The 20,160-nt window shown below is 35.9% G+C and overlaps 1 protein-coding gene across 2 annotated transcripts; it reads right to left on the bottom strand.

The window, feature by feature from the left end:
* Nucleotides 1-3,569: 3,569 nt before the first annotated feature.
* LOC125870286 (uncharacterized) lies at nt 3,570-18,761 on the bottom strand. Of its 2 annotated transcripts, none has more exons than XM_049550685.1 (14): nt 18,551-18,761; nt 17,919-18,233; nt 16,518-16,692; nt 13,835-13,918; nt 13,516-13,757; nt 13,188-13,404; nt 12,235-12,314; nt 11,874-11,958; nt 10,222-10,353; nt 10,009-10,122; nt 9,881-9,931; nt 4,949-5,033; nt 4,264-4,320; nt 3,570-3,852 (listed from the first exon to the last, which is right to left on the bottom strand). In XM_049550685.1, the coding sequence occupies exons 2-14, from the start codon at nt 18,137-18,139 to the stop codon at nt 3,776-3,778; spliced, it is 1,620 nt and encodes a 539-aa protein (XP_049406642.1). In that variant the 5' UTR covers nt 18,140-18,233; nt 18,551-18,761; the 3' UTR covers nt 3,570-3,775. The 2 variants fall into 2 exon arrangements, with proteins under 2 accessions (XP_049406642.1, XP_049406643.1); XM_049550686.1 differs by having other exon boundaries at nt 9,881-9,928.
* Nucleotides 18,762-20,160: the final 1,399 nt, after the last annotated feature.

Genomic DNA, 20,160 nt, shown 5'->3' with positions numbered 1-20,160 from the left:
ACGTTAGTTATACACTCTTGATCGTTTGGCAGGATGCATAAGAAATAATCTGCATTACATAATGCATTATTGAGATATATGATACAATTACAGAGAATTACAGAGAAGGAACAAATTCCAGGAGTAATCTCGAGGAATATGAGCAGCGAGTTCAGGGATTAAACCCGAGAATTCAGCTAAAGAGAGAAATATAGAGAGAAGGAAACAATCTTATTAGCAATCAATTGAATGAATGTCAATGAGCTAAGACCCTATAGGTATCCGGGAATTAAAAAAGATGTCATTGAAAAATTAGTACAAGAGATGTTGGATCAAGGTGTGGTGCAACATAGTACTAGCCCTTATGCTTCTCCAGTAGTGTTAGTTGGTAAGAAAGATGGATGTTGGAGACTCTGTGTTGATTACAGAGATTTGAATCAGATGACAATTAAGGATAAGTTTCCGATACCTATCATTGAAGACTTGTTGGATGAGTTAGGTGGAGCTGTGATTTTTTCTAAAATTGATCTCAGGGCAGGTTATCATCAATTAAGAATGGCTGAAGATGATGCTTACAAAACAGCTTTTAAAACTCATGAAGGTCACTATGAATTTTTGGTTATGCCATTTGGCTTAACCAATGCACCTTCATCATTTCAGAGTTTGATGAATGCAGTCTTTAAATCATTGTTGAGGAAATCAGTATTGGTATTCTTTGATGATATTTTGATTTATAGCAAAGATATTAATGCTCATTTAGTTCATGTGGAAGCTGTATTTGATTTGATGAAACAATATCAGTTGTATGCAAAGATGTCAAAGTGTGCTTTTGCAGTGGATAAGGTGGAATATCTGGGGCATTTTATTAGTGCTGAGGGGGTGTCAACTGATCCCAAAATGATTACGGCTGTGCAACATTGGCCAATACCGACTAATATCAAACTATTGAGAGGATTCTTGGGGCTTGCAGGATACTACAGGAGATTCATCCAAGGGTTTGGAAGCATATGTAGACCATTGCATGACTTATTAAAGAAGGACGGGTTTGTGTGGACAGGTGATGCGACTACAACTTTTGAGACACTGAAACAAGCTTTGATTTCTGCACCAGTACTTGCTATGCCAGATTTTTCCTTGCCTTTCGTAGTGGAGACAGATGCTAGTGGTTGAGGTATTGGAGTTGTGCTAATGCAACAGGACACCCTATTGCTTACATTAGTAAATCCTTGGCACCGAGGCACCAGGCCTTGTCAGTGTATGATAGAGAGTTATTGGCACTTATTTTTGTTGTCACTAAGTGGTCTCACTATCTGTTGGGCAGATCCTTTGTGGTGAGGACAGATCAAAAGGCTTTGAAATATTTACTCAACCAACATATTCATACAGACTTTCAGGTGGCTGGCATATCAAAGTTGATGGCTTTTGATTTTTCCATAGAGTATAAGAAGGGCTCTGAGAATAAGGTTGCTGATGCCTTATCAAGGAAGCCTGATGCTGAGCTCTTAGCTATTTCACTTCTTAGTTCTAATGATACGCTGTACCAACAGATCAAGGACATTTGGACACAAGATGCTACATTGCAAGAGTTGATCGTTAAGTTGCAGGTTCAACCTTTCAAGTACTTTACTTGGTGCAATGACCAACTTAGATGGAAGGGTAGACTAGTAGTTGGACATGATATGCAGTTGAGGGATACCATCATTAACCTATGGCACTCTACCCCTCAAGGTGGGCATTCTGGAATGGATGCAACTATCCGAAGAATTCAATCATTATTTTATTGGAAGTCTCTTGCTCAGGATATTAGAAACTTCATCCACAAGTGTGATGTTTGCCAACGGCACAAGTATGATGTTGCTGCTTACCCAGGGTTGTTACAACCCCTGCCCATTCCTGACGGGGTGTGGACTGATGTGTGTCTTGATTTTATTGAAGGTCTCCCTAAAGCTAAAGGCAAGGATGTGATATTAGTGGTTGTGGATCGGCTTAGTAAATATGGCCATTTCATGAGCTTGCAGCATCCTTATACTGCCCCAGATGTAGCTCAGTGTTACTTAGATCACGTCTTTAAACTCCATGGTATGCTTGTTACCTTGACGAGTGATAGGGATCCTGTTTTCCTTAGCTCATTTTGGAAGGAGTTGTTCACTTTACAAGGAGTTCAGTTGCAACGATCCACTGCATATCACCCCAGACTGATGGGCAAATTGAAGTACTGAACAGAACTTTGGAAACCTATTTGAGGTGTTTTTGCTCAGACAAACCTCTGTTTTGGCCCTTCTATCTACCACTTGCAGAGTGGTGGTATAATACCATTTTTCACACTGCTATCTGATGCACGCCCTTTGAAGTTCTTTATGGTCAAAATCCACCTATTCATCTCCCTTATTTGGTTGGAGAAGCTGCTAACGAGATGGTTGACAGGTCCTTGGAAGCAAGAGAGGCAATTATTGAGTTGCTTAAGTTTCACATCAGTCGGGCACAACAAAGGATGAAGGACTTGGCTAACAAACATAGATCAGACAGGGTATTTGCAGTTGGTGACTGGGTGTATTTGAAGCTGCAACCTTATAGACAAGTTTCAGTCGCTGCTCGACCTTTTAACAAGCTCGTAGCAAAGTATTATGGCCCCTATCTTATTGATGCACGGGTTGCAGTGGCCTATAAATTGTTGCTTCCTGTTGATGTGTTGATCCATCCTATTTTTCATGTTTCTCAGCTCAAGAGATGCCATGAGGTGCTTCGTGACATTTCTCATCCTCCAGTTCTACAGCTTTCCAGTCCCTACTGTCCGACGCCTGAAGCTATACTTGAAAGGAGGTTGGTTAAGAAAGGTAACAAAGTTGTGTGTCAAGTGCTTGTCCAGTGGTTAGGATTGGAAGCTGATCAGGCAACTTGGGAATATCTTTCTGAATTGCAGCATCGATTTCCCTCTTTTCAGCCTTGAGGACAAGTCTGTTCTTTACGGAGGGGTATTGATACAAGTTAGCAAAAGGAGAATTAATCGTTGATGTGGCAAATTCTGTTAACAAGTCCAGAAGTTAGTTAGAACAGTTAGCAATGTTAGATGGTTAAATTCTGTTATTACTGTAGCAGCAGTGGATTTTAACTGTTTTAGCACTCTCTAGGAGTCTATAAAAGGATTGTATTAGCTCATTGACATTCATTCAATTGATTGCTAATAAGATTGTTTCCTTCTCTCTATATTTCTCTCTTTAGCTGAATTCTCGGGTTTAATCCCTGAACTCGCTGCTCATATTCCTCGAGATTACTCCTGGAATTTGTTCCTTCTCTGTAATTCTCTGTAATTGTATCAATATAAATAGATAGTAATAGACCTAATAGAAATAGAGGTGGATCCAAGACTTTGTGCTTATAGAGTTGAGAAGTGATTTACTGAGTTTGAAATATATATCGTTTATACCTATTTACTGAAATTTTGAACCAAATTTTTTGTGTCCAAACGAATATGTACTGACTGCACTGGTTATCAAATACTGGATCCGCGTCTGGTTACTAAAGGCAACAAACTGAACCAGTCATTTCATAGTACTCTGGTTTCAAAGCAAGTGAAGAAAGAACAAGTAATAGAGAGACGGATCAAAGTTGTCATTCATGACCTATATATCTTAATCAAAAGATGAGGACTGTTGCAAGCAAATTCTAACAGTATTAGTTTCATATCCAACATAACAATTTTCTTTGATATCAGCCTAAATACTTACATCCCTGATCAAATAGCCACTAACCAACTGCCAAAACTTTGCTAACAACAGTTCAACAAGCTCTCTATATATCATGGAGGCATGAGATTTACAAAGCTTCCTTGGGATTTCTGAGAATTACTTGACTCTGATCCTTCTGACTCGTCCTCTGTTGAAAAACAAAGAAGAAATAGAAGACAAAACTGAGTTCTTGACATAGAGGAAAAGGATACTGTAGCCAAAAGTATCATTCAAGATGAAGCTAATTTGTTTCTTTCTGAATCAGTATTATCAAAATCAAGAATTAAATAGAAGGGAAGTATGATAAATACTCTCCTCGAAAGATGAGGAAAAGGCATAAACTAAAATAACAAAAGACCACTGATTCTCTCAAGATACAACCAATATAGGACTCCAATCATTTAACACCCCCACGTATAAAACTGTTGAGTTTGACACAGATAACTATAGTATTTCATTCCAAAGCATCGACTCTATCAGACAAGAACCAAAACAAACACACGGGAAGAATCAACCGAAATACATTCCTAAATAAAGAGATGGGATAGGTAAGTATTACCAAATAGTGCTTTGATTGTTGGCCTCTTTGACTTGGTATTCTTCTTCTTCAGTTCAGCTGCGGAAAAAAATGAGACCTCAAAGTCAGTTAACTTTCACAGAGCAATGAAGAACCGCCACAAAGGAAAAAACTTTGTCCAAAGTACTTGCATCAACTTTTCACAAGGAACACCAGATCCCTCAATATTCCTGTACTCAAAGGGCTTCAGCTTCTTTAAGTACCGTAATTTCAAGTTTGGTTCAATGACATAGTAATAAGAAAGAAAAAGGCAGAGAACATAGCAACTAGAAGAAGCTAACAAATGAGGTCTGGCTATTTAATGTATCTTAAATTTAATACCCACTATGCTATAGTGCTTTAAAATCATGAAGTTGGATCTGATCTTAGCTTACAAAAATGAGATCGAACTCTAAAAACAATATTACAACCTAGAGATATCCAGGAGGTCCATGTTATCAAAAAAAAGATATCCAGGAGGTCCATGCATGCAGAAGCATGAACTAATTCAAGAAGACCCATCCATGTAAAAAAAGAATGAAAATGCTGCATCAGCAGTTGTCTAAAAATATCATAACAAAACATCTTATATCTTATGAATCATATTTTCTCCAGTTTAACACTCTAGTTGCTTCACCATGTCACAGTCCCTCTGGACTTCATGAGAGAGAGAGAGAGAGAAAGATACCCATTCCAGACACTTGATAATCATTCACAATTTCAAAGTTTTTGTATGTATAACCCACAAAGTTGATGTCCTTCGATGAGAGCATCTGCAAAAAATTTAGGTAAGAATGAGATAAGGAGGGAATTGACAAAGGTGAAGGAACTGTAGGGTCCAACAAATAATGAATACGACAATAAAAACAACGAGAACAGAAAACCTCAGGATCACCATGAAAAACAAACAAGAGAAGTCCAAATGCAGACATTTCTAAAGTGGGAATCACTGTTAAGGTACGCCTAAATATCCAACCATGTAATGTAGCATCTATTTGGGAGCCCTAACGTATATCTGGAAAAAGAAAAGACTTTCTCCCTCAATCAGTTTGACTTGCTACTCTATCCTTTCTGACCTTAATCCAGTTTCAGCAGCAACACTATGGAACTTCAAGTTGCCCAAATATTTGCACACTTACATCACTATTCAACTCGTCAGTGAAGTCCTGCCAAGACTTCAATAAAAAGGTACAACTACCACGCACAGCTTGAGAACTTTGCAACAGTCCAATATAGACATGGCTTAGACATGTCTGCTACACTGTTGAAAGCATCTGAACTTCTCTTCATTGTTCTGGTAAGCACGAGTATTCCCCATAGGAAAAGGTGTCTCTAGCAAGTTTACATTAAAGTTTCTAAACAGTTCTCCGTTTAATTTTTTGTAATTGCAACAAACATAGATTGCAAAACTTTTTAAGACAAAGGGCTCCAAAGTTAAAGGAAGAAACAAGGGGAAGATGGAGAACGGACAATTCAAGTACTACTACAGAAAAACCAACCTTATTGTTCATCAATGATAATTTACACTAGGACAAGGGTTATTTGGGAATATCTCGTCTGAAACTTCAGCAAGCCTTTATGCGTGCCATGTCTATAATTATCACTAAAATTGCAGTAGAAGAGTCATACTCATCAACCCTGTGTTAGATGCCCTCCACTCTTACATGATGTCCTTATTTCCAATCCCAGCAAGTTTTATTAGAAGACTAGACAACATTAGAAGATCTTTCTTGTGGCAAGGAAATAAGGAGAAGAAAGGTTTCTATTTGGTGAAATGGAAGGCATTAACAGTGAGTAAGAAGAAGGAGAGGGAGGGGGGCAGACTGGGACTCAGAGATCTGAAGTTCCAGAACAAGGCTTTAAAAATAAAATGGCTTTGGAGATGACACAAGAAGACCAAATGTGTCATGAGTGGCACCCGTACTTAACCTCCTAGGTGGGCGAACCAACAAATTCAACCCCAACTTATATTTATTGTTCAACTTATGAAATACAAACCATAATGCGGAAGCTCAAATCTTATTAATGTAAGAAACACAAATCCACTAAAGTCTATTAAATATCGTTTCCCAAAACCTGAAAGTCATCACATCAAGGACATCTAATCTCCAAATACTAAGAGTATCAAAGACAAAAAATAAATGAATAAAGTAGTTTGTGTCTGTAAAATGAGGACATCAATGCCATGACCGAGAGAATCCAACACGAGCTCGAACGAATAGCTCACCCTAAAACTTGATGTGTTGGAGATTTGCTAGAGCTGAGGGCGAGTCTAAGTCGCTAGTACACTCGCTGCACTCCACAAAAGGAAAACAAAGAAAAACACAAGTAGGAATCAGTACAGGGCAACATGTACTAAGTAGATATCATTAGTCAACTCAAAATAGAAATTAATATGCATAAAGTAATAATATAAAATCAACTATAGCACTTAGCAGGTGCCAAGCAACAAACAACATGAAAAAGTGACAACAGCACTGAAGCAAGTACGTAATCAGTCCTCATGTGTGTTCTTGATATTGTGGACGGATTACGTACTTGGTTAAGTGATGTTGCCACTTGTTCATGCTGATTGTTGCTTACCACCTGCTAAGTGCTATAGTTGTTTTCTTATTATTACTTTATGCATACTAATTCTATTTTGAGTCAGCCGATGATATCTACTTAGTACATGTTGCCCTGTACTGATCCCTACTTGTGTTTTCCTTCATTTTCCTTTTGTGGAGTGCAACAAGTGTACTAGCAACTTCGACTCGCCCTCAACTCTAGCTAGTTTCCAGCACATCAGGTTCCAAGATGAGCTATTCATTCGAGCTCGTGTTGGATTCTCTTGGTCATGGCATGATGTTCTTAGTTTTCGGACACAAGCTACTTTATTCATTTATTTTGGTGTCTTTGATTGGAGATTGGATGTCCTTGATGTGATGATTTCCAGGTTTTGGGAAACAATATTTAATATACTTTAGTGGATTTGTGTTACTTACATTAATAAGATTTGAGCTTCCGCATTATGGTTTGTATTTCGTAAGTTGAACAATAAATATAAGTTGGGGTTGAATTCGTTGATTCGCCCACCTAGGAGGTTAAGTATGGGTGTCACTCATGATTCGTTTTGGATTGTGACAAACTTAGTATCAGAGCTCTAAGTTCGGTGATCTCATCACACAAAGACAAGTCTAGTAGGGTCTTGCAGAACGATATGGGGGCGCCTTTACTTTTCTTCGGGAGGCTATAAGACTTTAGGAAAACTTCATTCTTTCCTTCTTTCGTGCGATTACTTGAATCCAATTGGTATCTAGGTGATACAAATTAGTATCTGACCTCCTTGACTCTATTTCACATATGGTTAGAACTAGAAGTGGCAACAACAACACTAGCAAGACAGGATACATCCTTAGAAATAAGCATGTTTCCTCGATTGACCACATGGCATGTAATGACTAGTGACCAACATGATCATTTTATTAAGTTCTTAGAGTTGAAACCCCCATTCTTCATGGGTACTGAATATGAAGATGTTTACGATTTCCTTGTTGATTATCATGAGCATCTTCATAAGATGAATATAGTGGAGAGGCTTGGTGTTGAGTTTGTGAATTGTGACATATCAATTTCAAGGAAATGCTAAAATGTGGTGGCGATCATGTTGAGTGTCGACCGATAAATGCACTACCTATTACTTGGGCAGCATTTTCTAGCTTCTTCATGGAGAAGTATATACCCCAAGACTTTGAGGGATATGAGGAGAGATGAGTTCCTGAATAGAGAGCAACAGGAGATATTTGTTGCAACCTATGAAGCCATATTTCATGCTTTATCCAAATATGTGACTCAGCTTTGCTACAGTCTAGAAGAGCGGATCGCTACTTTGTGAAAGGATTGAGGTCAAATTTGCAGATTCAAGCTTTATAGGTGGTTGCTTCAGCAAAAATCTTTTCATGAAGTGGTTGATTTTGTGAAGAAGGTAAGAGGGGGTGAAGCCAGATGACTTTGCCAAGGTGACAACATTCAAAAATTTTCATAAGGGACGGCTAGATAATGAACACCATTACTTTGGAAAATACAGTTAGTAAATTTGTCATAACATGTATGGGTTGCTTAGCGAATGATGAAATTATGTTGCATCAATTGAGGACAAAATCTATACTACGATTTCATAAATGAAGTGTATATCAAAGAGGGTCATGATATGACTACTACAACAGTACCGATGCTTACTTGGTCAAAGTTATGAAGTATGTTACTCTTGTTATCGACCTGAACTAAGAAAGAATGCAAATCGCTTGGGCTAGAGACGAAATGAATTTGATAATGTTTTGCAGTTATTCAATGGGTAGAAGTGTGTGGGCCATTTGGGTACAATCTTCTCGATAGGTATGATGTGTTCTAGTGATGGAACTAACAGACTTTCACGGTATGGTACTAGTGTTATGTGGAAATGAATACGTCAATTTTCAAGTGTGGATACTAACTACTTAAAGAGTTATCAGTTGTATGACATGTTCAGATAATGAGATTCAGTGTTGCATTCACATTTGAAAAACCAACTAGTTTGTTACTAAGGACGCTTGTGTTAAGCATTGTTTTTAAGGAAGATTTTAGTGGTGGATCGTTGGTACGGTATTGATTCATTTAGGTTGTGAAGTGTATCTTGAGGATTCTAAATGAGGATTGGTGATTTTATCTTAAGCTCCAAAGGAGTGGATTGATACCGGAATGACAAACTTATGGGTAAAGAAAGTCCCAGTGTATACTTGGGTGAATGCAATTGAAGATTTTTAAAGAAAGTGCGTATAAAATTTGGATTAATCCTTTGGATTTGATTGGTATAACTGGATTTGAGGTGTCATATCGATGAAAAGGTTGACTTTGCGGTGATGGCAATGGCTAACTGAGCCTGATGGTAATAAGAGTTGCCTATGTGATGATGGCAATGGCTACCAATCATCAAATGGTAGAATGGCCTTGGAAGCACATTTGGAAGGCTAAGATACCATATCAGGTTTCATGTTTTGTCTAGCTTTCGGCAAGAGAAGCAGTTCTTACTCAAGATAACTTGATGTGAAGAAGGATTACTATCTTCCCTAGGTGCTGCCTATGTGGGGAAACTACAGAGACAGTAAATCATATTTTCCTCCATTGCAAAATAACTCAAGTAGGGAGGATGTTCCTGGCACTCAGAAATATCACATGGATAATGCCTGGAAAGAATTCTGAAACTCTATCAAGTTGGAGAGAGGCAGGTTTGGAGGTCAGAGACAGAGGAAGATGGAGAATGGTTCCAGCTTGTATCTGGTGGACAATAGGGAAAGAAAGGAGTTCCAGATGTTTTGAAAATAGGATCAATTCTGTCCAACAGATGAAGATGAATTGTATTTTGCTCTTCTGCTTTTGGTGTAGACAGTCTCACTCGGTATAAACTGTTGAAATTCTAGATGTATTAGACTCCCTCTAGAAGACGAGAATAGCTCCTGTTCCTAAGAGTCTTTTGATGTAAATATGGTGCAAGAACAACCAATGTACTGATTGATCTTAATCATATATAGAAATATACAACGTTACGAATTTCAAGAAAAAAGAATGTAAAACGTAATCCCACACGATGCACGAGAGTGAATACCTTCCTCCAAGGACCAGATCTTGATGCACTCTGAGAACGAGTTTCAGACTGCTGAGAACAAGAAACAAAAGCGAGTTAAGCAAATAATAGTGAAACACATTAGCAGAAGAAAAAAGGTACATCAATACCTCTTCAAACTTCTCAAAGTTTTGAGTGTCCAACTCATCAGTAACCTCAGGGATGAAGGCAGCATCAATATGATAGATTCTGTCCCAGTCTATTCCTCTAAACCACGGGTGGACCTGATATAGAAGAAAGATAGAAAAAAAGCAGGCAATTTACACTTTGCAATTACACAGAAACTGATAAAAGAACATAGAATAGGACACACCATACAACACCTTTATTTCATCAGCACCATTCGAACCTAGTCGCTGGGTAACATGGCAAAGGAGTTTGCCAATAAGATCTTCCGCTTCTGAAGATAGTTTTGCTTCCTCAGGAAACTTTAAATGAGATTTCCAGTTTACGATCTGCAGGTACAAGGATATGATTATACAGATGGTAAGATTCTAAGAGACCTCTTCAGTAGTTTCTTTGTGAAAAAGAGCAATGGTTTGAGGAAAATCAAGGATAGAGTTGCTTAGAAGATGAAGAGATGAATCCTGATATTTCAGGGAAAGGAAATAAAAAAAATGGAAAAAGGTTCTCCGGGAAGCCAATAAGAAAAAAGGGATAGTAAAAAAAATGTAGAAATAGATTTTAGAAAACAAGCTTAAAAATAAAATCGACCATGGCAATGTGCAGAGCTGTTCTTATGCCTGTTATGAATGATGATATGTATGATTACACTAGCCAAGCCTCACTCTGGGATTCCATCATTTATCTTTCTAAGCTTCTACTCCTACCTTGTTAAGCGTTTCTTTTTTTTTCTTTCTTTCTTTTTTTTGAAATTTTGTTAAGCCTTTCTTTTATTTATTTATTTCGTAGAACTATCACATTGAGCTAATAAGTATAAAGTTAATGGGTGGGGAAAAAACTAATTTCCATTCTTCCATTTCCAATTTCTATTACGAGCTTATCTTTTTAACCTTCTGCCCTACCATAATAATGTTTCTTAATTATTACTTTTTTGGATTAAACCTTTCACATCTTCTTTGAAATTAAATAAAGCAATGTAATAAAGAGTTAGCACATATAATATTGGGAATGACTGGAGATTTAGTTGGAAGTATAATCTTATGTTGGACTAGAGAAGTTCATCAGGGTGGGGAATTAATAAGAAGTAAGAACAGCCTTCAAGGAAGATAATTGGCTTGGGAATGATATTCTACAGATAAAAATGGAAATAGAAAATGATCATAAAAGTAGAAATCTCTAGTCCTTTGTCCTTCTGGAGATTACCCATTCTAAAAGATTATAATATTATTCAAAAATGAAGATTAGATGATCATAACATTTGCAGGGAAGGAGGAGAGAGAGAGACGAAGAGGGGAGCTAGATGATCAAACAAAATACAGCTTTTGTTTAAGTTGAATTTAAGAAACATAAAAGTAAAAATGATCCTCACCCCAAAAGTTTTAAGAGCATTGAATTTCTCCTTTTTAAACTACCAAATCAAGTGGAAGGGCATATAGAAATCATGTTTGCAGTTGAAGTGGTTTTCTGAGTCTAAAACAGTTAAAGTACTTAGGTTATACTTCGTAGATTTCTCAAGGCCTTGAAAATTATATATTTTCCCGAAATGACTAAAGATGCTAAAAGTTACAATAGAGTGAAATAAAAGCAAAGAGATGAGATCTTTTCATTAAAAAAAATTGGTTAAGAACCTGATACTTGCTTGGTCTAAATGTCTAGTGCTTTTAGCTAAGTACCAAAAGTATGTTTAAATAGTTCTCAGCAGGATAAAGAAAATATTTCAGAGGTTTGAATAAGATAATACGAGAGCATAGTAGAACTGTCCCAATGAGGAAGATATAAATTAAGGAATCAAACCAAGGGAAACCAAGTAAATTCAATGATGATCGTTAATGACAGCACTCTGAAGGCTCACCTTGCGACATGTTGACATGGGATCATCAGAATAGAAAGGTGGATAGCCCACTAGCATTTCATACATAATAGCACCAAGTGACCACCTGAAGAACAAGAGCAAATGTATGCCAAATACATGAGAACAAAATATATAAGGACATGGATTAACCCCCCCTACCCCTACCCCTCAAAAAAGGGAACAGGAATACACCTCAAATAACGAAAACTAGAGAGGAGAGGACACGGTAGGCAGGAGTGAGAAACAAACTTGTACAACTTGGAACAACTTAAACATAAGATCACATTTTCCAGAAATTAACAAAAGCAAAGATGGTAAAACTCAAAGAGCCCGTTCATATACATGAGAAAACTGTACTGACCAGTCACACTCCATTCCATAACCTTTCTTCAGCAGGACTTCAGGAGCTATATAGTCTGGTGTACCCACTGTAGAATATGCCTGGGTTTCCACAGTTGGAGGAATTTAGTTAGTAAGAGATTGACTTCTTCTCAGTGTTATTAAAAGTAAAAAGAATGAAAAAGTGACAAGGTCCATGGAGTTTGAAGATAGAAGTGAAGCTCACATTTTTACGGATATTAAAATATATCAATGTATGAATTTAGTATGATTAAATTAAATTGCAATCAAAATAACTAATTTTAGCATGTAATATACAATAATGTTGTATTGATCCACCTCCTCAAAGTCGAAATTCAAGAAACGGTTGATTCTTGTTGGAATCACTTTGTGCACCATTATTTGAAGCCCACATATGAAGCGATAACAGCTCGCTTCACATTGGCTCTTAAGAACACTGCTTCATCAACCACACAAAATCAACTATAAAATGATCCACAAAACCACATGAACTTTGCTCCTTCAGGTTAGGTGGTAAGAAATATGGTCATTGTGTAGAAAATATACACTCAACCCCCACAACTAATAACTCAATCCCTCTATTAATGTGGGACATTCTAAGAAAAAATCAACATTTGGAGCGTGGACAATATGACATGAGGTCCAAGCATTCAATAAACCAAGATTAGGGGTTGGTCAGGCTGTGATACATGTTAAGAAAATAGACCTCGGTCCTAACCCACCCCTAAAAGCTAGTTCACAAGATGAGGATTGCCCAATACCATATAAGGAGACAACAACCCACTTCCTCAACCAATATGGGACATACTAATTGTCATCATATACCAATTTTAATGATTGTTCCATCTACATTACCAACAGAAAATGACAGTGCAATAAGAGGACAGCCAGTGTCTTCTGAAAGAATAATACAGGTTAGTTAACCAAAAAGATACCCAAAGGGAGGAGACTCACAAGTGTCCTCCTATTTTTCTGCCAATGTTGTAATTGTTCTTGCTGAGTGCGTTTTGGCGCTGCAGACCCATCACTCTGAGAAGCTCCATGGGCACTATCACCCCCTGCGAAATCCTTCTCTTCTAGGGTGCTGCAGTCTAATGGCTTACAAAGACCAAAATCTGATAGTCTCAAATGACCATATCTATCAAGCAGCAGGTTGTCAGGCTTAATGTCTCTGCAGCAAATAAAGTGTAAGGGAAACAATATTAGGATGTTTAAAGAGGTCCAGACAAATGAAGAAATAAAACAAAACAAATTGCAACCAGGTATCAAAAGAAGTTATGACCTGTGTATATAGTTATGTATATGGATAGATTCTATAGCCAAAACAGTCTCCGCAACATAAAATCTGGCTTCATCTTCAGTTAGTGTATCCTTCCTCATGAGTAGGGTCATCATATCACCACCAGGTAGATATTCCATGATAAGATAAAGAAACTCGTCATCTTGGAAAGAACAATACAGTTTGACAATGCAATTACTGTCCACCTCTGCGAGCAGATTCCTTTCAGCTTTTACATGCTCAACCTAATAAAATCCAAAAGCTAAGGACCAGTAAATATAGTAGCAGAACTTATGGGAATCTGATGTTCATACTCATATACCTGTCCTCTACGAAGCATTTCTGATTTCTTAAGCTTTTTCATCGCGTATACATGACCCGTTGTTTTCTCTCTACAAACTCTTACCTGTAATGGAAAAAAAGACGAACGTTTACATCCTTCAGACTTTCTGAGAAGGGAATTTCCTATCCACAGTTCATGATATCGAGCTCAGAAATATTTAGCTACTAGAGCAGTGTGTTGAAAGTATAATGCAAGCACTCCAGCATATTCAACAGATCGTTAGTCCGACTACTACATTAGCAGATCATGGGGCAACCGGCTTATATGATGACATCCCGTAACTGGCAAGATTCCACCTAATGGAGATTCATTACAAACTTGTGACTCATGAAGGAGAGCACTACCCAGCAGAAAACACAAATTTTCTAGCTTTGACAAAGACATTCTTATGAAACCTTAGTTTTAACATGAGAAAGAATGAGAACTGTATCAACTGGATCTCTACAAAACCTTTTTCTCGATAGAGGCAACACCTTACAATTAACTCGCAAGTTAAATTAAATTGAAAAAAGGAAATAAAAAGCTCAGGTTACACAAGAATAAGGCGTTGCCTATTTATCCATCCAAGAAGGCTTGATTAAGGAGCAGAACCTCATGAAAGGGTGAGGTGAGAATTCCATATTGCTCATTAGAAGGTCATTAGATTCACACAGAAGCTTCAGATGTCTAGTTTTCTATTTTTGCCCATGGAATGACAAGTACTTGTGAGGGAAAGGAGTCGCTCCTCACTCTATTTTTTAGATTTCACCTTCAAGTAGCACCATGGAGAATAGTCCTAAAATCACCTTCTATCACTAATTTTAGTGTGATCTCTAGCTCTGCTCAGCCACCTCGAATAGATGACACTCTGAAGTTCGTCCCAACTACAATAAATATCTGTATCTCTTAGTGTCTAAGCTAATACTATAGGAGAAGCATATCCAACAAATCATCTGTTAAGAAGAGGATTACAAGTTTAACACTTCTTGCCATAGAAAATTAATATCAATCGCATATGGGCAAACTATCCCAGGCAGTGGCAAGTAGAGTCCCAAGAAAAGATGGAAAAATCCCATCTTATTGCTTTAAGTCTTGAATAAGGTCTAAGAGACCCTCCCATCCTCAGAAACTGATAAAGTGCAAGATTCTTAAACAGCGCCTCAATTTCAACCTATTTAAAGGCACGTACTCATAGTGTTGTTGGTCATATGCATGGTTGTGTTGTAGTACCTTCTTAATTTTTCCCCTTTGACGAGTATAGACTACATCACATTATTACTATAAACTACACATACAAATAATATTATCATGGATATCCATACTGAAGCCTTTAATTTCCTACAGAGCTCACCCACCAAGGAGAAGAAAGAACTTGACAGTCCGAAGTAACATGTTGTGGTTCAGGGACCCAAATCTAGTTAATGTGGGAATGACTTTATTGTCTTCTCATAAAGTATGATATAAGTTTTTAACTAGAAATACATGGACATGATATATGCACTATAAGATTATATTGATAGAGAGAATTTGATATAATATGTTCTTACATATTTCACTCTCCAAATATATGTATACATACATTAAGTTTTACAATCTAATATGGTAGAAATGCTGGGGAGATTAGTCGATTTGGAAAAGTTAATAAAAAAAACTCTAGAATCTAGCACTGTATAATAATTTTGAAGTCACTCTATTCAAGATAGTTTCTACCCCCACAAGAAAGACTTAGCCAACCATTTTGATATTCACAATTATTAAGTCCTAGGCTAAGTAATCAACTCCTACAGGATTCAGTAACTGATATAGAATTACCTCCCTAACTATAGCACACCTCCATCGGATCTAATACACAGCTCAGCAAATATTTGATCGAACCTTATAACCGGCCAAATTCACTTCAAAAGTGTTCTAGAAGCCCTTACTTAGTAGCTAAGGACTCAATTATCTCCTTATTGCCGCCTTAAAAAGTTGGTCCAACAGTAATGCAGCTACACCGTCATTTAACATCTATATATATCACCTTCTCATGCTTGTATTCAAACCATGGAAATCTAGACTTGATCCGAGTTTCCTAAGAAACCTACCCCAATCAGTAAGTAGTCTCTCCTTTCCTTATTTAGAACTTCCTTTTCTTTTTTCAAGTAAACATCATAAAAACACTTAGATTTCAATAGTTAGATTTATATGTCAACGTGATTATATGATGCAAAATCACAAGAAAGTAATTAACCAAAGTAGCATTGACCCACAAATTACTAATTTTATTTTATGCTCTAAGGGGTCGTCTGGTACACGAACTAAATTATCCTAGGATTGTAATCCCTGGACTAATTTATTCCACCAGGAAGATGGGATAAAATAATACCAAGTTGGATAGGATAAGGTGGGATATCCCAGGATTAAGCCTAGGATAAAATTTATACATGTTTGGTAAGATGGTATAAATTTATCAACGCAGTATAAATTTTGGGTCATGACACTTCAGCATCTGCATTTTTCAGAAATCAAGGGGAAATAAAGATGTAAAATTTACTATTTCATGCGAGATGTTTACCATCCACATTCAGAACAAGCCAAAATGAAAACTGTGGTTATAGAGGATTGTAGTAATATCAGAACAAAATTGTACAAGAAACAAACAAAGATGTTAACAGCCAATGAGATATTTCAATAGAGATATTACCTCCCCAAATGCACCCTTTCCAATCATTGTTAGTAACTCAAAATCATCAGCTCCCATTTTGTGCCTTTGCAGACGCATGTATTCAGTTTCCTTCTTTTCATGAAATTTCAGTAGATTATTTTGATCTTCCTCTGAGACGTCAGCATCGGCAAGTTTCTTTTCCAGTATACTTCGGCTGGTGACCAAATATAAAAAGAAAAAGAATATATTTCAAAGCACTTCATAGGGCGGATAATTCAGAAATATCAAGACTATGCAATTCTTGGGCAGAGCAAAAAGGTCGAGGGTGTTCTTCGTTATGTAGTAGATAATTCTGCCAAATCAGGCTAATGAGCAACACCATGCACCATCTTCTAAAATGAACGAATTAACAGCTAACCAGCAAGACCATGCACATCTTCCAAAATGAATGAATGAAAGTATTAACATCTGGAATGATGCGACACGAAAGCCAATCCTACTTATTTCCTGCAATCTCTTCCATGCATTTGAAGTTGGCTAATTGACTGGCACAGTCATCGAAGTAAGTCTGACTAGTAAGCCATATTTCAATTATACAAGATGCATTCCAAACACCACATAGTTTTGCCATAGCACACATCCATTAGAAACACCTTTAGTGGAATTTGAATCTAAACATTTGGAAAAGGTATAAAATGTACTTTATTTATGTCTGTTCCTGCTGATGCAGGAAGGTGATCAAACCTAGCCTTTATCACGATTCGTGACATCATTTTTGTAATTATTATGCAAACCAACAAACTAACTCCAAGCTGAAAATAGATGGGGTAATAGGTTATCAACCATTTGGAAAGATAGGTTAATCTTCTCATCAAATAGCAGACATAAGCTGGAGGAGAGCATATAAGTAATGTTTGCCACACCAGTGTGACTCGGCAATTTCTTCATATAAAAAGACAAACAGATAATTTTTGTCATAACATTCGGCATATATGCAGTATACTGAATATAATATAGGGACAATAAATGACGCTCATGTTTTATAGTTATTAATTGTGTACAGTTACAAGCATAACAAAGCAGATAAATGCGAGTTATTTGAAGCAAAACAAGCTTGGATAAGGAAACAGCAGGAACATTTACCAACAACCAATTTTATTTTAAATAATTCCTCGAATAGGTTTTAATGGAGATGAAGAAAGAGTGTAATTCCTTTCAACTTTTAAAATATAAGCCCTTCATGAAAATTGTTGAAAACGAGAAAATTCATAACCACACACCCGTGATAACATTATTCAAGTGTTTTCCTTTTTCTCCTAAAGTTGCTTAATTCTTGCAGGGAAATACAACCCTGCTAAATATTACTAAAAATGTAAATTTTAACTCATGATACTAAAGATAACTCATAAAAAGATTATATTAGTGGCAAGTATGGCGTACCGCTCTTTTCTGTCGTGCAAATTTCTCATCTGCTCCTTGTAATGATTCTCAATGTACTGCTTCGCTGCAGCAACCCTCTCCTTTGTTACATTGGAAGCCTCTTCAGCTGACATAGGCGGTTGGGGGTCTTCTCTTCCACTACCCATTAAATCTTTCTTCCTGGTTGACCTTAATCGATCCCGCGGTTGAAACTTCTGGAACCAACTTCTTGCTGAATCCATCTACTCTCACTCAGCTTAAGAGGCGATGCACTAGAATCTCTTGAACCACAGACTCATCGTAAACTGACTCTACTCATACCCCAAAATCAAAAACCTACCAAATTCATAGTCAATCAATACACATGAGGGCATCAGTCAATTGCACAACATTCCAAATTTAATCCAAACTTTTCATGGGTTCTCAAATAATCAATATATCATCACCCCACCATGGGAGAAATTGTAACAGGCCAAGAAAAAATGAATAATTCTCTACCAATATCAAGAATTTTCCTCAAATCTTGTAAAATTCAGAGATTTTAGCCACGACCCACATAGATTTGATGCATCAAAACTAAAATTTTGATCTAAACATCGAACAAAAAAAATCTATATAACACCAAATCAAAACACAAGAAAAAACAAGCTTACCACCAAATCTTTGTGCTGCAGTAATCCGATTGATACGATCGTTATATACAGGTTAAAATGATAATAAAATAATTTTTTTTTTCAATAATTTTGTTGTTTGATCAGAGCTAGAAATGAAAAGAGGGAAGAAGAGAGCTAAAGCGGCATTTTCGCTGGTTTAGAAGCTAAGGTCAGTTTTTTTTTCTTATTGCCCTCTTCGATTCCCACTCCCTTGTTTTGCCCGCCTTCTATATTTATACCCATTTCCTCTCACGTTATAACATAGGTTTAAACTAAAATACTACTATTATACTCATATTTATTTTTTAATCCTAAATTTTGAGTTTTGATAAAAACAGATCCAGAATTTAAATTTTATTTCAACAATCTCAAGTGAATAATTAACAATTAGTATTATTATTATTTTTACTTAGGATAAATGTGGAAAGTCTCTTCATAATGAAGTTGGTGGTTTTTCTTTAAGTAGTAACAAAATATTATGTGTCATTATGTAATTATAGTACTTGGTTGCACAAGTATAATTACAGAATCAAAATCTAATTATTACAAACTTAACATTAATGTATCTGTCTATATGAGAAATAATACTAAATTTATTTATTTGTAGATATTTAAAATATATACTATTATAGTATTAAATAATTAGAGATTTGTAACTATTATTGTAAAAATGTATTGATTTATTTTAATTGAATTAATTAATGAAATTCTAACTAAGCTTATATTTTGCAAAAAAATCATAAATCGCAGGTTTGATAAAAAGTTTGTAGATGACTCATTCTTTCTAATATACGGGGTTATGATTAAATAGAAAAACTAGGACACTAACATAGTTAAATAAATCGGAAAATTTTTATGATAAATAAACAAAAGATAATTAATGTTAAAAGAATTACATATTTGACAAATAAAAAAAATTAATAATAAAAAACAAAAAGGAAAAGAAAGTAAAAGATAACTTTGTCCTTATACCATTTAGTCATCAGTAATTTCAATTTTCATGAAAATTAAAGAGTGTAATTATTCTTCAGTTACACGAAATTAATTGTTGACCAAATAATTACTTATTTACAAATATATGTCAATATTATGTAATTGCATCAAATCCAACAATATATGAGTTCTCAAATAGATCTTTAAAATGGTCTAATATACCCCTCACTTTTGATATTTAGAGTTGATATACTCCTTGTTATGAAAGTGGTTCATACATATCATTATTGTTATACAAATGACTCACATATATGTTTTTCCTCTAACGAAAGTGAAAAAAAATTAATTTAATTTTTAATTATTTTAAAAAATATATGTATAAGCCATATAGGGTATATTTTATCCTCCTCGCACACATATTTTTTTTTTGACTTTTTTGTTTCAACTACTAATTTTAAACTTATTATTTTGATGGTCAAATTTAGTTATGTTTTCACTAATTTTCTTGTAAAATTTATCATAGATGCCCCAATATTTTTTTTTACAACTACAAAAATAAAATTACATTATAGCCGAAAAGAATAGTTTTGAATTATAATATAGCCACATAAAATTAGTTTAATTTTTTTCTTTACACTAAAGAATGAAAGAAAAAAAGACAAAATAAGAACAAGAAA

The sequence above is a fragment of the Solanum stenotomum genome, chromosome 7 (assembly GCF_019186545.1).
Source record: "Solanum stenotomum isolate F172 chromosome 7, ASM1918654v1, whole genome shotgun sequence".
Taxonomy (NCBI): Eukaryota; Viridiplantae; Streptophyta; class Magnoliopsida; order Solanales; family Solanaceae; genus Solanum; species Solanum stenotomum.
Note: the sequence above shows the minus strand (reverse complement) of the source record. Positions and strands in the feature narration are given on the sequence as shown.

Coding starts and splice junctions, on each gene's coding strand:
- LOC125870286 (XM_049550685.1), bottom strand. CDS start 18,139: ATGGATTCAGCAAGAAGTTGGTTCCAGAAGTTTCAACCGCGGGATCGA. Junction 11,959..12,234: donor TATGGAATGGAGTGTGACTG/GTCAGTACAGTT, acceptor CTTGTTCTTCAG/GTGGTCACTTGGTGCTATTA. Junction 5,034..9,880: donor GATCTGGTCCTTGGAGGAAG/GTATTCACTCTC, acceptor AATTTTTTGCAG/ATGCTCTCATCGAAGGACAT.